General features: G+C 51.8%; 1 protein-coding gene across 1 annotated transcript in view; it reads right to left on the bottom strand.

Moving 5' to 3' along the window:
- Positions 1–1,371: 1,371 nt before the first annotated feature.
- Positions 1,372–23,559, bottom strand: part of c7b (complement component 7b) — a 24,065-nt gene continuing 1,877 nt past the window's right edge. The window contains exons 2-18 of the mRNA XM_056291173.1: positions 22,108–22,229; positions 21,369–21,444; positions 19,310–19,451; positions 16,561–16,705; positions 15,707–15,845; positions 14,443–14,571; positions 11,648–11,891; positions 9,849–9,962; positions 9,512–9,678; positions 8,494–8,722; positions 6,015–6,186; positions 4,669–4,756; positions 4,283–4,415; positions 3,686–3,877; positions 2,970–3,066; positions 1,914–2,092; positions 1,372–1,781 (exon numbers count right to left, since the gene is read on the bottom strand). Of these exons, the coding sequence (XP_056147148.1) occupies positions 1,609–1,781; positions 1,914–2,092; positions 2,970–3,066; positions 3,686–3,877; positions 4,283–4,415; positions 4,669–4,756; positions 6,015–6,186; positions 8,494–8,722; positions 9,512–9,678; positions 9,849–9,962; positions 11,648–11,891; positions 14,443–14,571; positions 15,707–15,845; positions 16,561–16,705; positions 19,310–19,451; positions 21,369–21,444; positions 22,108–22,229 (2,541 nt within the window). The 3' untranslated portion in view covers positions 1,372–1,608. The remainder of the gene's footprint in view (positions 1,782–1,913; positions 2,093–2,969; positions 3,067–3,685; positions 3,878–4,282; positions 4,416–4,668; positions 4,757–6,014; positions 6,187–8,493; positions 8,723–9,511; positions 9,679–9,848; positions 9,963–11,647; positions 11,892–14,442; positions 14,572–15,706; positions 15,846–16,560; positions 16,706–19,309; positions 19,452–21,368; positions 21,445–22,107; positions 22,230–23,559) is intronic.

Here is a 23,559-nt window from a genome sequence, read left to right as displayed (position 1 = left end):
TTAAAAGAGGAGTTGAGTTCAGTAGCCAGGATGATAGGCTCTTTCACCAGTTCGTTGTTAATTTTAAGTTCTAAGTCTTTATTATCCTGTTTTTTCTGTTTACCTTTTAGTTTATTAATATTTTGCCAATTTTTTTTTCCATTGCCCTTTGCATTTTCAATAATGACCATAAAGAAATTTGCTTTGGCTTTCCGCATTGTGTGAATGACCTTATGTCTTGCTGTGGTGAATTGTTGTCGATCTATAATCAGACCACATTTTAGCGATTTTTAAAGTAATTGGTCTCATTTTAATTAATTTCTTGCATTCATTATTAAGCCACGGTAAACTGTTTTCCTTTGTTTTTCTTTGGCTCCCCCTTTTGGTAAAAGACGCCATGACCTCTTTGACTTGAATGAAATGAAACACTGTTCGTGGTTATAGCCCCACGTGAGAGAACTTCGGCCCAATCTATTTCCTTTGGGACTGCCTCTAAACTTTGTTGTTGAGGTTTTGGACTTATGTCGTGATAGGATGCCTTAGATGAGTTGGATAAATTGCAGAACTGTGATTTAGTAACAGACCAGTCAAGAGGTTGTGGGTCTTAATAATTCTTTCCGGTTTGTTTGTGAACAGTAAACCAATTCTTGCCAAGCAGACTACTGTTATTCTACAATAATTGTACGAATCTGAAAATCCGAATTTCAATTTTATTATTCGTCACTTCCAATTCAGGTTTCATCCCAGTTACTTTAAATTCCACAACACACAGGTTCCGTTTGTGTCCCGTTTTAGCGCATTGGAATGAATTGTCCAGCAGATGGCAGCATACTGAAGATACGTCAAAGAACGTAGGCTACGTAACAGCGTGGGATCATGGGTAGACGTGTAGCCTATGTGTGTGTGCAGCTTTGTGTTTGCGAAATGTTTTGCGGCTCTGTGGCTCTTTGAGGAATGGTCTTACTCGTAAGTGGCTCTCCTAAGAAGATTAGTGAGTACCGCTGCCTGGACTATATATAGTAGGTGGCCTGGACTATATACAGCAGGCTGCCTGGACTATATACAGCAGGCTGCCTGGACTATATATAGTAGGTGGCCTGGACTATATACAGCAGGCTGCCTGGACTATATACAGTAGGCGGCCTGGACTATATACAGCAGGCGGCCTGGACTATATACAGCAGGCTGCCTGGACTATATACAGCAGGCTGCCTGGACTATATACAGCAGGCGGCCTGGACTATATATAGTAGGCGGCCTGGACTATATACAGTAGGCGGCCTGGACTATATATAGTAGGCGGCCTGGACTATATACAGCAGGCGGCCTGGACTATATACAGCAGGCGGCCTGGACTATATACAGTAGGCGGCCTGGACTATATACAGCAGGCGGCCTGGACTATATACAGCAGGCCGCCTGGACTATATACAGTAGGCGGCCTGGACTATATACAGCAGGCGGCCTGGACTATATACAGCAGGCGGCCTGGACTATATACAGCAGGCGGCCTGGACTATATACAGCAGGCTGCCTGGACTATATACAGCAGGCGGCCTGGACTATATACAGTAGGCGGCCTGGACTATATACAGCAGGCGGCGGGGCATTACAGACAACCTCGGTAAGCTAGTGAGGGCAAGCCTCGATGCCGACGACCGTCAGCTGCTCCCCACCGCACCTCCTCGCCCCCACCTCACATTCGGACATTGACACTGGGGCGTCCTCATCTTCTGGGATGACGCACAGGTGGGCGGAGTCTGCAGAACAGTCCTTCGGCTGCAGGCACACACACTTCCCAGCTGATGACAGGAGGGAACATGGTGATTAAATATTTGGCCGTGCAACCTAACACACACACACGCACACACACACACACACACACACACACACACACAGTCACGCACAGTCTTAAAAAGCTACAACAAACTCACCTCGGCACGTTTCTCCCGGTGAGCAGGTTTCACAAGTGGCGGTGTTGGCTGGCCAGTCACAGTCCCCGTCGCTGGCCAACGTGAGGCGCCGCCCCAGACACTGCAGAGCTCCTACTTGGCACAGGCCCAGTAGGCGCGTCCTACTGGGGCCAAGGCGCGCACACAGCTGCAAGGAAGGCCTGTGTAGAAAACACAAATACAACACTATTAGGAAATAGAGAGAGAGGTGGTAGTTTACTTGCATACCTTTTTTTTATTTGTTTTTTTGGGGGGGATTTTCCCCCTTTTCTCCCCAATTGTACCTGGCCAATTACCCCACTGTCTCTGCTCCACCCCCTCTGCTGAGCCGGGGAGGGCTGCAGACTACCACACGTCTCCTCCCATACATGCGGAGTCGCCAGCCGCTTCTTTTCACCTGACAGTGAGGAGTTTCACCAGGGGGACGTAGCGCGTGAGAGGATCACGCTGTTCCCCCCAGTTCGCCCCGCCCCCGAAGAGGCGCCCTGACCAACCAGAGGAGGCGCTAGTGTAGCGACCGGGACACATATCCACATCCGGCTTCCCACCCGCAGAGACGGCCAATTGTGTCTGCAGGGACGCCCGACCAAGCCGGAGGTAACACGGGGATTCGAACCGACGATCCCCGTGTTGGTAGGCAACGGAATAGACCGCTGCGCCACCCGGACGCCCTGATCACAGTACTTTCAAAGGTATCATGGTGATCCCCAAAGTCCCGGCATTGCAGTCAGTAGGCTAACATGTTTAACCGCTCTTGAGTTCAGAGAAGGTTTGCTCCGCTGCGCTGCTTTGCTGTACATTACGGTAACGTATAGCAAGTTTGAAGATGGAGATCATGCTGACACCTTTGAAAATGCTGTAGCGGGGTGAAAACAGGTAGAGAGATACGTGGCTTCATCACATCCCCCATGGCTGTCTGTGGTTAGCTGGTGTGACCCCATCTCGGGGTAACAGAAGGGTACGAATAGACGGGGTCACATACGGGGCTGTGTTGCCATTATGTCAGTAGGCGAAGCAGCCTTCCACAGGTGTACTCACGGGCACTGGTGTGGTGTTTTACACACACACTGAGTCTTTCCCGGGTCCTCCCACGGTTTACAGGCCAGAGCAGCCGGCTGGGGGGGGGCGCTGAGAGCTGCCGGGGAAGGAGAGCGCAGAGTTAACACACACACACACACACACACACACACACACACACAACTGAGGATATTCTTCATTTATTCTTATTTTTTATTTCATTGGATTCTCTCCCCTTTTTCCTCCCCAATTGCACTTGTCCAACTACCCCACTCTTCCGAGCCGTCCCGGTCTCTGCTCCGCCCCCTCTGCTGATCCGGGGAGGGCTGCAGACTACCACATGCCTCCTCCCGTACATGTGGAGTCACCAGCTGCTTCCTGTCACCTGACAGTGAGGAGTTTCACCAGGGGGAGGTAGCGCGTGGGAGGATCACGCTAACCCCCCCCCTCACAGTCCACCCCACCGAAGAGGCGACCGGAGGAGGCGCTAGTGCAGCGACCAGGACACATACCCACATCCGGCTTCCCACTCGCAGACAGGGCCAGCTGTGTCTGTAGGGACGCCCGACCAAGCCGGAGGCGACACGGGGATTCTGACCCGTGATCCCCGTGTTGGTAGGCAACGGGATAGACCGCTACGCCACCCGGACGCCCCTCTTTGGGTGGTCTTGACCTCAAGGCTAGTCTTTAATACCGTCAATAAACTTTTTTTTAAGGTTTATTTTTTGTCGGTGTACCTTCTGTACACCTTGCACCCTCTGGAGAAGGAGACCATTGGAGACTGGGACTGCATATTATCTCTGACAGGTCACCCTCCAACACTGAGCCAACAGGACACGAGAGGGACACCCTGTCTCCGATGTCGTAGGCCACTTTGGTTGGGGCGCCTATGACGTCACTGTTAAGTGAAGGAAGCCCACACGTTGAACCTGTAATATGAAAAAAATCACATTGGAATAATAAGGAACGAATTAAAGGTCTCACACACACACACACACACACACACACACACACACACACACACACACACACACACACACACACACACACACAAACACTCAAAATAATACACATAAACAACCTGATACCTGACCTCACAAAATGGTACTTTTTAATCTAGATTTTTACTATCTATCTATCTATCTATCTATCTATCTATCTATCTATCTATCTATCTATCTATCTATCTATCTATCTATCTATCTAGCTAGCTAGCTAGCTAGCTATAGATAGATAGATAGATAGATAGACTCACAAACACACACACTAATACACAAATACATACAAACACAACGGCATACACACATGTGTAGTATATATAGATACGTAGTTACTTTCACAAGTCATTGCTGCTGTCGTCCACAGCTGGTTGTCAGCACACTGGGCCATGGCCTCTCCCTTGAGGTAGTAACCACTTATACAGGAATATTCAATCCTACTCCCCACCGAGTAAACATCTCTAGGGTTCTGCAAAGACACAAACACCACAGAGTCATCAGCGTGATAGCTGCAGAGCACCGCTGCTACTGATCTTTAGGGTGGGTGGATCTAGTCTCTATGCGTTAGAGGTTTGTGAGGGAATAGTTCACCAAGGATCTGCAAGCGGCTCATAGTAAGATGCAAAATGATATGACAGCGCCAGAGACCTTCTCAAGAGCAATATAAAAGTAATACAGCGTAGAAAGTATTTCTTGATTTTCCAAACCCAGAAATGACTTACCAGGACAAATCCATTTCTGAGATTTGGAGGTGCTCCGCATGTCTTGGGCGGGCTTACTGAAAGACTGAAACACTGGGGCTCCATCATCCTGGAGAGACAGAACAACACTGGACATCTGAGTATTTAATCCGTGGATGTATCTACAGTCCAGTATTTCTGAAACCGAGCTGTGCTGGAAAACTGAGGTGATACTGCATGTGATGTAATGCAACATCTGTAATGCATATCCGTTTATAAATTCAAGGATGTCATGGGTATATCAGTGGACTATCACGGTACCCGCTCTGTAGACACTGGAATGGGGTTCAGTTAGTGTGTTTTCTTTAAAAACATATATTACTTAAATACATTCAATATTTAGCAATCCTTTACACACAGTAGTGTATAACATCATTTACATAAAGCAATGTGTGTTTGTGCGTGCGTGTGCACCCCCTGTGGCACTCTATAAAAACCTCCTTGCATAGGTCTCCACCTCTGACCATGGTGTACAATATCTGGCCTTACATGCCGGTTGACGTCTGATGGCGTTGGGGTGTCTGGCGACGGGAGCAGGGCGGAACTGGCCTGAGAGCCGCTCGTCAGAGCCCTGCACATCAGGGGCTCGGGGTATATGGTCGCTAGCAGCTGGAATTGAGTGGCAGCTGCTTCCGGCAGACCCCCGTGTGACTGAGCAACCCTATTTAGCGACCACACTGCTCACCCCGATTGGGGAGGGGCCTAAAAATTGCCCACTCAACCAACCACCTCATGGGTAGATTACCGCGCCTCCCAAGAATTCCCTTCTGTGGTAAAAACGAGAAAATGGTCCCATTCAAATCAGCAACATGTTAGGAATGTCAGGACTCTCGGCAAAACCAGGCCCCTGGGTGAAGGCTCCCTGAGAGAGGAAGAAGAGGGTACACCTTCTTCTGAAGAGGCTGTCCCCTTCGTGGACAATGTCAGCATGGTGTTGGACTGGCAATCAAGAACAGCATTCTCCTCTGGTCGGTCACGGCGCCTCTTCGGGGTGGGGTGGGGGGAATTGAGGGTAATAGTGTGATCCTCCTACGCGCTACGTCCTCTTGGCGAAACTCCTCACTGTCAGGTGAAAAGAAGCGGCTGGTGACTCCACATGTATGGGAGGAGGCATGTGGTAGTCTGCAGCCCTCCCCGGATCAGCAGAGGGGGTGCAGCAATGACTGGAAGAAGAGTGGGGTAATTGGCCGGACACATTTGGGGGGAAAAGGGGGGGATAAAAAAGAAAAGAATTGGATTCTACAGTCATCAAGGAGGAGGGACGTCATCACCATACTCGACGGACGACCAGCGAGCCAGCAAGCGTGTGTGTGTCCTGCCTTTCTTACTGTAAGTATGGGATGTCTGGGTCTTCACAAGGCTTGCGCTCCACGCCCAGCCCAGGACAGTGGAGGCCTCCTCTTCTGGGGGCGGGGTTAGTGCAGCTGCGCGTCCTTGACATTTGACCTCCAGAGCAGGAACTCCACGATGACCAGCAGGTCCAGCCGCCATCAGTCACACCTTAAAAACCAAAAACAAAGAGGTTTTGCTGAACCCTCTTGCTCACGGTTTTCCGAGCAACTGAGAAGTAATATGTGCACTTCGGTATTCCTTAAGCATGACTAATGAGTTCTCATAGCTTGTTACTTGCTGGGTGATATGGGTAATAACAAGTCATGGTTTTGATATTTTTTGAATTCCAATACTGGACAAAAAAAGCCATGCTGACATGACAAAGATTACTGTTATTGTTGTTAAACTGTGTGCAAGAATTACAGTGGCCGATAACTAGAAAGGACATTACAGTAATTAACGTGGATTGTCACATTTCAAACCTGTTCATTAAGATTCTAACAGTGGAGGGGTTTTCAGTTTTAGAATAAATGTCAATTTCAGTTTTCTAAACTTTTTCAACTTCTTAGTGAACCGTTTTAAAAAAGATTCGGCTCTAAATTATTCATCTCATCTCGTCTCATCTCATCTTCAGCATCTTCTCCGGGGTCGGGTCGCGGTGGCAGCAAGCTAAGTAGGACACTCCAGACGTCCCTCTCCCCAGCAACGCCCTCCAGCTCCTCCTGGGGTACCCCAAGGCGTTCCCAGGCCAGGACATGTAGTACCTCCAGCGAGTTCTGGGTCTACCCCGGGTCTCCTCTTAGTTGGCCGTGCCCGGAAAGCCTCCAAAGGAAGGCGCCCAGGAGGCATCCTAATCAGATGCCCGAACCACCTCAACTGGCTCCTTTCGATGCGAAGGAGCAGCGGCTCTACTCCGAGCTCCCTCCGGATGTCCGAGCTCCTCACCCTATCTCTAAGGCTGAGCCCAGACACCCTACAGAGGAAACTCATTTCAGCCGTTTGTATCCGTGATCTCACCCTTTCGGTCACTACCCAGAGCTCATGACCATAGGTGAGGGTTGGAACCAAGATTGACTGGTAAACTGAGAGCTTTGCCTTCCGGCTCAGCTCCCTCTTCGCATTACTGCTGATGCTGCACCAATCCACCTGTCAATCTCCCGCTCCATCCTACCCTCACTCGTGAACAAGACCCCGAGATACTTGAACACCTTCACTTCAGGCGACAACTCATCCCGACCCCGGAGGGAGCAATCCACCTTTTTCCGTTAGAGAACCATGGCCTCAGACTTGGAGGTGCCGACTCTCAATTAAGTTAAGCTCTAAATTAATTTTTCCTTTATTAATCCCCTTGGGGAAATTCAGTTACTGCACATTAACCCATCCTAGCTGTGATCTGTGTAGCTAGGAGCAGCGGGCTGCTGCCGCCATGCTGCGCCCGGGGACCAACTTTTCCCATTGCCTTGCTCAGGGGCACAGACGGGAGTATAAACCCTAACATGCATGTTTCGTTTTGATGGTGGGGCAAACCGTAGAAAACCCACCGCAGACACGGAGCGAACATGCAAACTCCACACAGAGGACGACCTGGAACGACCCCCAAGGTTGGACAACCCCGGGGTTCCAACCCAGGGCCTTCTTGCTGTGAGGCAACAGCACTGACCACTGGGCCACCGTGTCGCCCAAATGAAGTTTAAACTTCTACATACCATCAAATCTCCCCGCCTGCCGCCCAATGACTGCTGGGATAGGCTCCAGCATCCCACGACCCTGAGAGCAGGATAAGCGGTTTGGATCCAGATAGAAAAACTGATGTGGCCCACACCCGTCCCACACCCGACACTTCATCCGGCCCACATACCGTGTGGAATGATGGCACTTGGCGGTCCGCTCCTGTTTGCCAGATCTGGGCCAGAACCAAGCCATAGCAATGCCGCATGTGCCACATATTTGCCAAAGGTGGCCATATTTGTTTTGTGATATTTGGGCCATATTCACCATTTACCACACGGGCCACTTCAGGCTCACATCCAGACTACATGTTGCCTAGAGCAAAGATGCGGCATATTTGGGCCAAATTTGCTATTATACATGTGGGCCACTTCAGGCTCACATCCATTTGGTCAGGGCCAGAAGAAGGCCATCAGTGCCTGAAGTGGCCCACATCCGGATGCTATCTGGGGATAATGGAAGATGGATAATGGAATGGATGGATTTACAGCCATTGTGAATGTAAACCAAATTTTCCCCAATGGCCTCTCCCCCTCAGTCATAAAACATCTGCTCCCAGCTGCAGCACTGCTTTGCAGAAACTGGGCAAAGCTGTTGTGGGCAATGTGCTATGGTCACCGTCTTCATTCGCAATGCTGAACTGTGTTTAATATCTTGCTTAACAAACATTAGCCGAGTTTCAGTGTTTCTAAGAACTGAACCGATCTCGACGAATCAGTTTTTTCGACACTGAAAATTGAAATTCACCTGGTTGCTCCCCGATGACTGCTCCCCTCTCGCAGGCCTCCCCGAAGGTGCCGGGCCTGCAGATGCAGGTGCACTCTGTGCCAGACAGGAGAGGCCGGCCGTTGTTTTCACAGGGGCGACAGTGACACGGATGCTCCTCTGCGAGGTACTCCTCTGTAGCTCTTTTCAGGAGCAGCTTCCTCAGGCCGGCACACTGCACCTCCTTCACCAGCTCGTACAGAGGGCGGAGCTACGAGGTTAAAGGTCAGGGTTAGCGCAACTAAATGCAATTAGGTAGGGAAATTGTGGAAAAATTGGACAAATTCTCGGGGTAATCCTATAAAGGTGTAAAAACACCCCGTCGTCAAACAAACAAACAAACAAACAAACAAACAAAACAAAAAATAAAATAAATTAAGATGAAAAAGAAAACTACAAACATTGTGTACACTAACACGGCTGAGAAACCTCAACAAAGTCCAAAATCAAATGGCGAAATCAAAATGCTCACAGCACACAAGAAGTAAGTTCAAACTAATTATCTATGGTCTATTCTGTTGCCTACCAACACGGGGGTCGCCGGTTCGAATCCCCGTGTTACCTCCGGCTTGGTGGGGTGTCCCTACAGACACAACCGGCCGTGTCTGTGGGTGGGAAGCCGGATGTGGGTATGCATCCTGGTCTCTGTACTAGCGCCTCCTCTGGTCGGTCGGGGCGCCTGTTGGGGGGGGGGGGGACTGATGGGAACAGCGTGATCCTCCCACGCGCTACGTCCCCCTGGTGAAACTCCTCACTGTCAGGTGAAAAGAAGCGGCTGGTGACTCCACATGTATGGGAGGAGACATGTTGGTAGTCTGCAGCCCTCCCCGGATTGGCAGAGGGGGTGGAGCAGAGACCGGAAGAGTGGAGTAATTGGCTGGGTACAATTGAGGAGAAAATGGGGGACCCCCCCCCTAAACAAAAAACAACAAAAACCTGTGGGACTGCTGCATGAAATCGAATGAGAGGGAGAGGCGGTCCACCGAGGTGCCTGTCAGACCTGCTGGTTGATGACGTCAGGGAAGTCTTTGACAGAAGAGGCCCATGCGTCGTAGTTGGCGCCGTTGGCTTCGGGATTGTCGACGTCCAACACATTTAGGGCCGCTATAAACGCCAAGTCCCCGCCGACGACCCTGGTCTTCGGTGTGATTTTGGTGTTGCTCTTCCCTGCAGACACACAACGACACAAGTTCAGGCTGCCGGTCCACCAACAGCAGGTCCACCTGTGCGTCCAGAACGCGGGTCCACCTCTGTATTTCTCAGCACAGCTGTCACGTGCGGGTTGGTTCTGGTCCAGACTTGCAGGTTTTCCCCAGGACAGACACACATCCACTCACCGTGGCGGGACGCGAAGGCTTTGGTCAGCTTTTCACACGTGGTCGTGACCTTCTTCCGGAACCAGCGGCGTTTAACTTTCCTCCAGCACCGCTGGTACTCGATGTCTGTTGTACCTGAAGGTGTGACAAACCACAGGAAGCGGAAGTGTCAGCATTAAAGCAAAGCCATCAACGAATCCTCTGACGTGTACGCCTCAAAGAGAAACCCGGACTGGCGACCCGGGCCGCCTGAACCACGTCATGGTGCGGAGGCGTGTCTGCTGTCAAACGCTTCACCAATCACACGCAGCCTCGCAGTGTCACGTGCCTGACACGTGATGGAGATACATGTTTCATATCTGCAGACGCGTCTGGAAAAACAATCCGTCTATTACCCGTCAGTTAAAACGCCCGCTCAGTTAAGTTCTTAATTAACTGCAGTTAATTAACTGCAGTTAATTCCGGGACTCAGTAAAATCAGTCAAGGGGAGCAGAAGGTGTCCATCAGCAGATGTATAATCTATTTCTGAACGATTCCACTAAAGCTGATAATAATGATATTAATAACAACAATAATAATGATAATAATAATGATAATGACACTTACAATAATAACAATACTGATAATGATAATAATAACAATAATAATTATAATATTAATAACAACATTAATAATTATAATAATTATAATAACAATAATAATTATAATAATATTAATAATAACATTAATAATGATAATAATAACAACAACAATACTGATAGTGATAATAATAACAATAATAATTATAATAATATTAATAACAACAATAATAATGATAACAATAATGATAATGACACTTACAATAACAACAACAATACTGATAATGATAATAATAACAATAATAATTATAATAATAATAATAACAACATTAATAGTGATAATAATAATAATAATAATAACAATAATGATTATAATCATAATCATAATAATGTCGCGAATTCGGGGGGAGGGGCAGCCGGAAACCGCCGCAGCCGGGACGCGAACCCGGGTCCCCCGCACCCATTAGCTAAGGGCTAGCGAGTCTAGTCATTAATGGTCGGTACACTACCCCCCTCCTTCGCTTCAGCATACCAGCTCCCTCACGCCTCTAGGCGCACGCGCTTCCGGTGGCCTCGCGGTCTCACCATTCCAAATCTGACACCAATGTAGCGAATCCGGGGGGAGGGGGGGCAGCCGGGAACCTCCGCAGCCGGGATGCGAACCCGGGGCTCCCGCAGCACGGGCGACTACGTTAAGCAGTCGGCTGAAGGGTCTGACCTGGTGCGGGAGACGCGAGTTCAAGTCCCAGCTGCGGCGGTTCCCGGCTGCCCCCCGAATTTGCTACACACACACACACATATGTATATATATATATATGTATATATATATATATGTGTGTGTGTGTGTATGTATATATGTATGTATGTATGTTGGCTTGCTCAGCAGTACCATTCCTTTCGGACGAGCTGTGGATGTGAACGCCACACCTTCATGCTGGTTTGCCAGTAGCAGAAGAAATGAGATGAGAAAACGTGAAGAACGGCACATACAGCTGTTTTACCCAATGCCACCAAAGACCGCGAATCACGGGTCGCCCGCCAGTGACGTCACGACTTGGGACAGAACTTTGGCAGCGTTTCAGAAACAGCAGAATTGCCAGGACGCGGCTGGTCGTGGGGTGCACGATCCCCGCAGCGTACTGAGCTACAAAGCCAGAGTCGCATGTGTGCAGCATGATGTGTGACGTAGTGAACACCAGCAGCGACCACGACTAACAGCTCTACTCCACCAAAGCACTTACTGGTTGAGTCGAGAGCCTGCTGGTCCACCTCTAACAGGGCCTGGTACTGGCCTCCGAGGGAGCCAGCCGACATGTAGTGGGTCCCGTACGTCTGCAGGACCCGGCGGTAAGCTGGGTAGTCGTAGGTTAGTGGGAGGGAGGACAACGCTTTCCAGAAGCCCTCAGACAACGTGAGGTACTGAGGAGCAGAGTTCTGAAACTGGGCCAACTCCACCTGGTTCTTCAGGATCAGAAGTTTTTGAGTCTGGAGGACGGAGAGGTTCGGTCAGTAGGTTCTTTTCTCTGCACATGGAGAGGTTTCATGGCAAGGAGACAGCCAGCCTATGCATGTGTTCAGTTGTATTAAAGATCTACTAAATCAGCAGTCGTGGACTTTGCTCAGGACTTGAAAGTTGCAGAGTCACATCCGACCTGTTAAGAGTATTTCCTGATCTAAACCAGACCCAGATCAAACTACTAGAATTAAACAAGTCCAGATTTCTACTGGACAATTACAATCAGTCCTGTACCTGCCCTGCATGTGTTTGATCCACCTGACCTCCATGTGTTTGGACTGTGGGAGGAAACCGGAGCCCCCGGAGGAAACCCACGCAGACACGGGGAGAACATGCAAACTCCACACAGAGGGTGACCCCCATGGTTGGACTACCCTGGGGCTCGAACCCAGGGGTGTACACACATGCACTGTGTAAATGTAATGGAGCAGGAACAGCAAAGACATCACAGGAAGCAGGCGTGTCATCTGAAAGTCGCTAGCTCGAGTGCTAAATCTTGTTGGAAAAATGTGTGCAGGGTAATGAGTAAGAGGCACAGCTTGAAAACAAGACCCCCAGACGGTCTACTGGAGCGAAGCTGTTTAGTTGTGAAAGGGTGGTGGGTTACTTCCTGGTCAGAAGTTATAAATGCATCAGTGTGTAGCATGGTGAGAGAGCATGGTGGAGCATGGTGAGGGAGCATGGTGAGAGCATGGTGGAGCATGGTGAGGGAGCAGGTGAGGGAGCATGGTGAGGGAGCATGCTGAGAGCATGGTGGAGCATGGTGAGGGAGCATGGTGAGAGCATGGTGAGGGAGCATGCTGAGAGCATGGTGAGGGAGCATGCTGAGAGCATGGTGAGGGAGCATGCTGAGAGCATGGTGAGGGAGCATGGTGAGGGAGCACGGTGAGGGAGCATGGTGAGGGAGCAGGGTGAGAGAGCATGGTGAGGGGGCATGGTGAGGGAGCACGGTGAGGGGGCATGGTGAGGGAGCAGGGTGAGGGAGCATGGTGAGGGAGCAGGGTGAGGGAGCAGGGTGAGGGAGCATGGTGAGGGAGCAGGGTGAGAGAGCATGGTGAGGGGGCATGGTGAGGGAGCACGGTGAGGGAGCATGGTGAGGGAGCAGGGTGAGAGAGCATGGTGAGGGGGCATGGTGAGGGAGCAGGGTGAGAGAGCATGGTGAGGGGGCATGGTGAGGGAGCACGGTGAGGGGGCATGGTGAGGGAGCAGGGTGAGGGAGCATGGTGAGGGAGCAGGGTGAGGGGGCATGGTGAGGGAGCACGGTGAGGGGGCATGGTGAGGGAGCATGGTGAGGGAGCATGGTGAGGGAGCAGGGTGAGGGAGCAGGGTGAGGGAGCACGGTGAGGGAGCATGGTGAGGGAGCAGGGTGAGAGAGCATGGTGAGGGGGCATGGTGAGGGAGCACGGTGAGGGGGCATGGTGAGGGAGCAGGGTGAGGGAGCATGGTGAGGGAGCAGGGTGAGGGAGCAGGGTGAGGGAGCAGGGTGAGGGAGCACGGTGAGGGAGCATGGTGAGGGAGCAGGGTGAGAGAGCATGGTGAGGGGGCATGGTGAGAGAGCAGGGTGAGGGAGCACGGTGAGGGAGCATGGTGAGGGAGCAGGGTGAGAGAGCATGGTGAGGGGGCATGGTGAGAGAGCACGGTGAGGGGGCATGGTGAGGGAGCAGGGTGAGGGAGCATGGTGAGGGGGCATGGTGAGGGGGCATGGTGAGGGAGCAGGGTGAGAGAGCACGGTGAGGGAGCAGGGTGAGGGAGCACGGTGAGGGAGCAGGGTGAGGGAGCACGGTGAGGGAGCATGGTGAGGGAGCAGGGTGAGGGAGCACGGTGAGGGAGCATGGTGAGGGAGCAGGGTGAGAGAGCATGGTGAGGGGGCATGGTGAGAGAGCACGGTGAGGGGGCATGGTGAGGGAGCAGGGTGAGGGAGCATGGTGAGGGAGCATGGTGAGGGGGCATGGTGAGGGAGCATGGTGAGGGAGCAGGGTGAGGGAGCAGGGTGAGAGAGCACGGTGAGGGAGCAGGGTGAGAGAGCACGGTGAGGGAGCAGGGTGAGGGAGCATGGTGAGGGGGCATGGTGAGGGAGCATGGTGAGGGGGCATGGTGAGGGAGCATGGTGAGGGAGCAGGGTGAGGGAGCATGGTGAGGGAGCAGGGTGAGAGAGCATGGTGAGGGGGCATGGTGAGAGAGCACGGTGAGGGGGCATGGTGAGGGAGCAGGGTGAGGGAGCATGGTGAGGGAGCATGGTGAGGGGGCATGGTGAGGGAGCATGGTGAGGGAGCAGGGTGAGGGAGCAGGGTGAGAGAGCACGGTGAGGGAGCAGGGTGAGAGAGCACGGTGAGGGAGCAGGGTGAGGGAGCATGGTGAGGGGGCATGGTGAGGGAGCATGGTGAGGGAGCATGGTGAGGGGGCATGGTGAGGGAGCAGGGTGAGGGAGCATGGTGAGGGAGCATGGTGAGGGGGCATGGTGAGGGAGCAGGGTGAGGGAGCATGGTGAGGGGGCACGGTGAGGGAGCAGGGTGACGTCACCTGGCTCTGAGTCAGTTCTTTGTGGAAGGTGCGGCGATCTTGGCCAATCAAAGAGTCGGACTGGATGTGCTGCACGTAGGACCAGGAGCTCTCGTAGGATTCGTCGGAGTCCTGGTTGTCCACCCGCACCTGGGACACCAAACACAAACGTCACATGACACGTCTCCCGGGGTTTCTTTGGCTCGTGTCATTCCTGTTGGATACATCGGCTTCGAACTCTTCTAAAGCGTCTTCTGAATTAAAAATAAAATAAAATAAAAAACCCTTTCCTCCCTGGAGCCGTGTACATTTCATAGCTACGGCCACTTTTACAGTTACTCATTAAAATGACCGCACTCCTTTTTAGAGTTCATTTCTAAAAACAAACAAACAAACATATAAACAAACAAACAAACACTGCAGATGTTCAGGTCCAGCTTCGCAGCACCTTGAAGACAGACACGCCATGCAGAAAAGCCACGTGCCTGCACAGAAACCCAACCCGAGACCTCTTTTGCTCAGTTTACATAATTAGTAAAAAGAGGAGGAAAGATTTTCGTATCAAATTTAAATCATTTATGTGCAACAATTTAATAATTTTGTCTTTTTAATTATAAATAATGTATTTAAATAATTTACGTGTAATTTATGTGTAATAATTTGTGTATTCATTACAATTCAAATTATTTATTTATTTAAATAATTTATCTATATTAATAAATAATGTATATCTATGTGGAATAATACTTGAATTATACTTGTTGAGGACTGATAGCGCGAGGAAAGTCGTTTTGGGCAGCTGGCCTCAAACAACAACAACAACAACAACAACACTAACACCACCACCTAAAACCAGTCGGCTGGCTCTTCCTTGTTTTGTTTGTTTTATGTAATACAGAGGTGAGGAGACGATGGTCTGTCGTTCACTTTGCTTTAGTCGGTACCAGTCAGCAACCTCTGCTGATACTTTCTACACAGGTGGCGCTATATATATATATATATGTATGTATATATGTATATATGTATATATATATATATATATATATATATATATATATATATATATATATATGCCCCCGGAAAACAAATATGCCCCACACGACAAGTGCTATATGAACTGTAATGATGATGATGATGATGATGATTTTAGCATCTTTAATTAAGAAGTAACTTGTGGTATTGTTCTATACAAATAAAATTCTTTTGATTTGATTTGATTTTTTTCACAGGGGTCTTAACTCGACCACCAGGGGGCACCGTGAGCTTCGGCTCTCCTTCCACTTACCTCAAAGTTGTATCTGAGGACGCTTTGCGGCAGTCTGTAATAAGTCCTGTGGTCTCCGCTGAACACCTTCCTGCACTGGCCCCCAAAGCTGAGCGTGTTAATGACCCCTGCCCTCAGCTGCCCGGTTAGCACGTCATACCTGTGTCGCAGAACGAAACACAAGAACGCACGACGTGACGTCACGAGTGGTCTCAGTGGGATTTGAACACCCAACAGAAGACACTGTATTATTTGTCACTGTACACACATACAACACAATGTGTCTCTGCATGTCACCATCCTGTTGTGTAGGAGCAGTGGGCGGCCGCAGCACCCGGGGACCAACTCCAGTTCTTCTTTCCACTGCCTTGCTCAGGGGCACAGGCAGGAGTACTAACCCTAACACGCATGTCTTTCTGATGGTGGGAGGAAACCCAAACAGACACGGGGAGAACATGCAAACTACACGCAGAAGGGACCCGGGACGGCCTGGGGTTCGAACTCAGGACCTTCTTGCTGTGAGGCAACCGAGGTGACCACTTGTGAAACAGATGTAATTAGAGAAAAAAGTCCTGTTACCCTTTATAGTTTAGGTAGATAAAGGTCTCGGCCACATTTGAGTAAAATAATCCTATTTCTATAAATGTCATAGGATCTTTTTTTTAAAGATAATTTATTTTCACGGACCCCTTGCAATTACACCACGGACCACTAGGGGTCCGCGGACCCCCGGTTGAGAAACACTGCTTTAAGTGATGTGCAGCTCATGATTAAAGTACCGTGATCACGTGGGGTTTGTATCAGTTTAAGCAGAGCCTTTGTTAATGACACGTTGCACCTTTCAAAGCAGAAGTGTTGCTGGGGGCGATACTCACCCCCTGCCTGTGACGTCAGAGTTTGGCGGCGTTTTGTCCGTGTCACATACGTAGTGACTGCTGTCTTGGCTGCAGCCACGCTCATCCAGGCCGTCCTCGCAGTCCTGGTCTCCGTTACACACCAGAGACTGGCTGATACACTGACCTACAGCAAGGGCATGGTGAGGGCATTTATATATTATATATATTATATACGTTATTACACGTTATTGTCTATATATTGGACTGAATTCAGGGGGCAGCCGAGAACCGCCGCAGCCGGGACACGAACCCGGGTCGCCCGCACCACGGGCGACTACGTTAACCAGTCGACTAAAGGGTCCGACCCCTTAGCCAAGGGCTAGCGAGTCTGGTCATCTGTGGTCGATACAATATTATACGAGTTTTAGACTGAAGGATGTGAAATGAGACGACAAATCCGTATTACGTCACACTTGATGTTTTAAACAAAACGAGCCCGCTGTGCTCACTTCCGTACTTGAGGAGGAAGTTCAGTGTAAGGCTTTGGAAGCCAGCCTGGGTCCTAGTTGTTGAGATATCCCGCCGTGCTCCTGCGGTTCTCCTCGTGTTTCTGTAAAAGATTTGACGTCGGGCGTCTGGGGGGCGTGGCGGTCCATTCCGGTGCCTCCTAGCACGGGGACCGCCGGTTACTTCCGGCTGGGTCAGGCGTCCCTACAGACACAATTGGCCGTGTGTGCGGGTGGGAAGCCGGATGTGGGTATGTGTCCCGGTCGCTGCACTAGCGCCTCCTCTGGTCGGTCGGGGCACCTGTTCAGGGAGGAGAGGGAACTGGGGGGAATAGCGTGAACCCCCACGCGCTACGTCCCCCTGGTGAAACTCCCCACTGTCAGGTGAAAAGAAGCGGCTGGCGACTCCACATGTATGGGAGGAGGCATGTGGTAGTCTGCAGCCCTCCCCGGACCAGCAGAGGAGGTGGAGCAGCGACCGGGACGGCTCGGGAGAGTGGGGTAATCGGCCGGGTACAATTGGGGAGAAAGAGGGGGCAAAACAAAACACTGGACTGAATAATTCGCCCTCCTTTTTTAAGCAACACCGTGGCGAGTCCGCTTCCGGTGCGTCCATACAGGCGGACCAGGCGAACTGCCAAGGGCGGCGCTTTGGCAAGGCCCGCGAAATGTGGGCCAACGATTCATGAGCAAAATCGCGGAGTGACCAATAGCAGTGGCTACGGGTTCGCCGCCTGTCCTGTAAGCGCAGTGATTTGCTGAGGAATGTGTCAATCACGCTGCACCTGCAGCCTCCCGCCCCCAGCCGGCGCCACTTCGATTGCCTTCGAGGACTTCTGATGGGTTAGCGTTACTTGCCCGGCGGTCGTTGTTAACGCTGCTGGTGATACGCGCTGGGGCACATTTCCTGTTTGTGTGTGAGCACACGAGCGTCTCACCGGACTACTTGTGTTACACGTTGGCGTTTGTGTGTTGTGGATGGTGCGTGGTGCATCTCAGACGGAGGGGCGGCATTTCTCTTTTTCGCCTAGAGCGGCAGAAACGCTCCGGTCCTGGGCGAGGAGAGCTGTGGTTACGTCATTCAAAGACGACGCACGAGAGCCACCACTAGTGGGCGCTCGGCTGACATCTGAGCTGATACACAACACGAAGTGCTGCTCAAAGCGGACCAGCAGTTGCCGAGAAGGGCGAGGCTTCTAATGCCAAAGCAAAAAAATGTATCATGTCATGTCATGTCATGTCATGTCATGTCATGTCATGTCATGTCATGTCATGTCATCTTCAGCTGCCCCTCCGGGGTCGGGTCGTGGTGACAGCAAGCTAAGTAGAGCTCTCCAGACGTCCCTCCCTCCAGCTCCTCCTGGAGGATCCCAAGGCGTTCCCAGGCCAGATTGGACATGTAGTCCTCCCCAGCGAGTTCTGGGTCTACCCCGGGGTCTCCTCCCAGTTGGACGTACCCGGAAAACCTCCAAAGGAAGGCGCCCAGGAGGCATCCTAAACAGATGCCCGAACCAGCTCAACTGACTCCTTTCGATGCAAAGGAGGAGCGGCTCTACTCCGAGCTCCCTCCGGATGTCCGGGCTCCTCCCCCTATCTCTAAGGCTGAGCCCAGACGGAGGAAACTCCCTACCCAAAGCTCAGGACCAAAGGTGAGGCCTGGAATGAAGATTGACTGGAAAATTGAGAGCTTTGCCTTCCAGCTCAGCTCCCTCTTCACCACAATGCAACCCCCCGACCCCCCCCCCCCCAAAAGAAGGAATTCAATCATTTCGGTTTCTAATTAAGGGAATGATTTTGGGTTATTTCTGTTGAGCTGTCCATGCTGCTGAAAGTACACGTAAAGCCTTACAGTTGGTCTGCAAATATATATCATTATTCATGCAAACCAACTTGAACCCTTGCTCTTTTTCTCTTTTATGTATTTTTTCTTTCCTTTTTTTGCGGGACAGGGCCCCACATTAGCTCTTGAAACGGGCCCCCGGGGCACTTAAGGCCGCCTATGCTTTGTACACGCCCCTGTCAGCTGTTCGTGGCTGCTCCTTTCAAGCCGTCTCTACTGATTATCACAAGCCACGTTTTGTTTTTCTTTCTAATTTCCATCCCAACACAGTAACGCCGCCATCAATGAGATGTTAATGACGTCAATAAGGCGTCTGGAGCACACTCGAGCTCAGTGGCCGGCTCTCGGTCCAGTCAAACTGTCTGACGTAGACCTCATCCTGTCCTACACCGCCTGACGTGCCGTGAGACCACGTTGACCTCTGCCGCGTTTTAAAACGTACCTGAGGTGCAGCGGAACCTTCCCCCGCAGCCGGTTTCCAGCGGGCATCCTCTCTGCGGGACACACGGCTGCGTCTGCGAGGCTCCTCCTGAGCACGGAGCGCCTCCATACTGGGCATGCACCTCCACGTGGCGCAAGCGCACCTGCGGACAGGAAGTGGAACAAGTGAAGCCTTATGGACCGTGGGAGGGGTGGTGTGCACGTCTCAGTGGCCCCATCGCCAGCGGCAGCACAGCCACAGTACACGGGGCGCAGGACCAGAGAAAGACAACGTAGTGGAGCCAATTCAGGGGGCAGCCGGGAACCGCCGCAGCCGGGACGCGAACCCGGGTCTCCCACACCAGGGGCAACTGAGTAAACCAGTCAATTATTGCCCCTTTTCCACTACGTGGTACCGGCTCAACTTGACACGTCCTTTTTCAGTTGCCATCACTGGAAAGTTCCGGCACTTTGGTAACTTACCACTTTCCTGGTACCACCTCTGACGAGGGTCCAAAAACACCGGAGCGGCTACAGTGAGACTGTTACGGTGTTGGAGAACGACGCAGAAGCGAGCGGAGTGGAGTGGAGTGAAGTGGAGTGGAGTGGAGTGGAATAAAGTGGAGTGGAGTGGAGTGGAGTGGAGTAAAGTGGAGCGGGGTGGAGTAAAGTGGAGCTGAGTGGAGTGAAGTGGAGTGAATTGGAGCTGAGTGGAGTGGAGTGAAGTGGAGCTGAGTGGAGTGGAGTGAAGTGGAGTGGAGTGGAGTGGAGTGAATTGGAGCTGACTGGAGTGGAGTGGAGTGAAGTGGAGCTGAGTGGAGTGGAGTGAAGTGGAGTGAAGTGGAGTGGAGTGGAGTGGAGTGAATTGGAGCTGACTGGAGTGGAGTGGAGTGAAGTGGAGCTGAGTGGAGTGGAGTGGAGCGGAGTGGAGTGGAGTGGAGCGGAGTGGAGTGAAGCGGAGTGGAGTGGAGTGGAGTGGAGTGAATTGGAGCTGAGTGGAGTGGAGTGGAGTAGAGTGGAGTGAAGTGGAGCTGAGTGGAGTGGAGTGGAGTGGAGTGAATTGGAGCTGAGTGGAGTGGAGTGGAGTGAAGTGGAGCTGAGTGAAGTGGAGTGAAGTGGAGTGGAGTGAAGTGGAGTGGAGTGGAGTGGAGCGGAGTGAAGCGGAGTGGAGTGGAGTGGAGTGAATTGGAGCTGAGTGGAGTGGAGTGGAGTGGAGTGGAGTGAAATGGAGTGGAGTGAATTGGAGCTGAGTGGAGTGGAGTGGAGTGGAGTGGAGTGGAGTAGAGTGGAGTGAAGTGGAGCTGAGAGGAGTGGATAGAAGTGGAGTGGAGTGGAGTGGAGTGGAGCTGAGTGGAGGGGAGTGAAGCGGAGTGGAGTGAAGCGGAGTGGAGTTGAGTGAAGTGAAGTGGAGTGAAGTGGAGCTGAGTGGAGTGGAGTGGAGCGGAGTGGAGCGAAGTCGAGTGAAGTGGAGCTGAGTGGAGTGGAGTGGAGCGGAGTGGAGCGAAGTCGAGTGAAGTGGAGCTGAGTGGAGTGGAGTGGAGTGGAGTGGAGTGGAGTGGGGTGGAGTGAAGTGGAGCTGAGTGGAGTGGAGTGGAGTGGAGCAGAGTGGAGTGAAGCGGAGTGGAGTGTAGCGGAGTGGAGTGAAGCAGAGTGGAGTGAAGTGGAGTGGAGCGGAGTGGAGTGGAGTGGAGTGGAGTGAAGTGGAGTGAAGTGGAGCTGAGTGGAGCGGAGTGAAGTGAAGTGGAGCTGAGTGGAGCGGAGTGGAGTGGAGCGGAGTGGAGTGGAGCGGAGTGGAGTGAAGTGGAGCGGAGTCGAGCGGGTACCATGTAGTGGAAAAGGGGCTTAAAGGGTCCGACCAGTTAGCGAAGGGCTAGCGAGTCATTTACAGTGTGTTGAGCTGCACAACACACAACACCACGCACCATGTGCACCACCACGCGCATTTCGGCAGCGTTTTAACTTGTACATTAGAATGTTATGAAGCGTGTGAGTGTGTGTGTGAGTGTGTGTGTGTGTGTGTGTGTGTGTGTGTGTGTGTATGACCGACACAGAGAGTGTATCGGTTCAGTCCTCTTCGCTACCTTTTGTCTGGTGCAGCCGTCACATTCGGACCATCCTCCATAAGGCCTCCACCTGCAGCTCACCGCCTGTGCACCGCTGCAAACCACAGACACAACACGTGACAATGACAACGCACGGAGACTAACACCCTAACCCAGAACTACTGACAGGGACTTTTCCCCCAGTTGTACTTGGCCAATTACTCCACCCTTCCGAGTCGTCCCGGTCTCTGCTCCACCCTCTCTGCTGATCCGGGGAGGGCTGCAGACTACCACATGCCTCCTCCCATACATGTGGAGTCACCAGCCGCTTCTTTTCACCTGACAGTGAGGAGTTTCACCAGGGGGGCGTAGCGCGTGGGAGGGTCACGCTATTCCCCCCCCCCCAAACAGGCGCCTCGACCGACCAGAGGAGGCGCTAGTGCAGCGACCAGGACACATACCCACATCCGGCTTCCCACCCGCAGACACGGCCAGTTGTGTCTGCGGGGATACCCCGACCAGCGGAGGTGTGACCGAGACGTGTGAATGACGCCAGGCCTCCGGACTAATGACGTCACACCGAATGTGAAGGCTTTAGCGCCGGCAGAACAAACGGAAACCTGCCCCGTGTGCCGGGGATTGTTAGACATGCCGGGAGGTTGAAGGTATTTATGTTTGTTTGAGTCAGAAGCTTTTTTATCTAGTTGTTATTAAGTGATCCCGTGTCAACGTCCCGCAGCAAACGGTGAAGGTGGTGTTGGGTTGTGTGAGCACCAACCTCCCCGGGCGGATGAAGCCAGCCAGCAGCGGCAGACAGGACACAGCCAGGGCCAGAGTCACCTGATGGCGCAGAGCAGAGGAAATGACAGACACCCCACCCTGCAGGAAGTGGGCACCAACCTTATTTTCACCATCTTACTGTCAACCACACTGAGCTGATGTCCTCCTTCCTTCTCCTCATCCCGACCAGCTCGTGTGAGGAACCAGAATCAGAATGGGCTGCTTTATGGGTCCCCGAGGGGGAACCGGGTCCCGGTACCGACACTCGCGCTGTGGTAAAGACAAACTGCTGTCCTCCACCAAAACACCACCCCACGGGCGGTTGGTACGAGCAGCTTATTACCACCTATGCTGACGTTTTAAGCCACGTCCTCGCGCTCCTCCGTCATCATACTACGTCACTTCCCCTGTAACAATAAGCGTCTCCACCTATAAGCTCTCGCGAGAAGGAATAGTAATAAAAGCAGAGTGTAATGTCACATAGCGGTTATAACGTCCACGCTAGCGGACTCTCTAACTTGTGGCTAACGTTAAGTCAGCGCTTATGACGTCATCCATAGGTAAACAACAGCGATCTTAGTTCCTACACTGTTGTTGTCACACTGTTCTAAAAACCCACAACGCACAGAGGCGAAAGGTATCTGCGGCATACCTCCTGCCGCCGCTAGGGGCGCTAATTTAGGAAACGCTCCTGTGGGTCGTATTAGAGGACAGACGACCTACGTGGTCGTGTGGGGCTGGAGGACTCGTTACAAGACAACAGGAAAATAGAAACAAGAGAAATAGAAATAAATAGAAAGAGATGATAAAACAAGACATACGAATAAGAATAAAATCATGATAAATAATAATTAAAATCATATGCGCACCATGCTCCAGCACATGACGCCCTACACTCCATTACTGCAGCATGACACAAACAGTCCAAACAACACCCACCCATCCATCCACCCATCCATCCACCCATCCATCCATCATCTGAACGCTTATCCTGCTCTCGGGGGCGCGGGGATGCTGGAGCCTATCCCAGCAGTCACTGGGCGGCAGGCGGGGAGACACCCTGGACAGACCGCCAGGCCATCGCGCAGCCCCCACCCACACCCACACCCACACTAGGGACACTTTAGTACGGCGATCCACCTGACCTACATGTGTTTGGACTGTGGGAGGAGGAAACCCACGCAGACAACATGCAAACTCCACACAGAGGACGACCCGGGACGACCCCCAAGGTTGGACTACCCCGGGGCTCGAACCCAGGACCCCCTTGCTGTGAGGCGACCGCGCTAACCACTGCGCCACCGTGCCGCCCAAACCACACCCAGCAGGGTGAAATAAGTGGAAGGGTCGGTCTAATGACTGAAACCCCAGTCATTAGGAAAGCCCCATCCCGATAATCAGGTGCTGCAGCAAGAGGGTCGCACTAAAACAAACGTCATCGAAAGTGGAC

This window comes from Lampris incognitus, chromosome 12 (genome assembly GCF_029633865.1).
Source record: "Lampris incognitus isolate fLamInc1 chromosome 12, fLamInc1.hap2, whole genome shotgun sequence".
Lineage (NCBI taxonomy): Eukaryota > Metazoa > Chordata > Actinopteri > Lampriformes > Lampridae > Lampris > Lampris incognitus.
The sequence above is the reverse complement of the archived record's forward strand: the minus strand, read 5'-3'. Positions and strand labels throughout refer to the sequence as shown.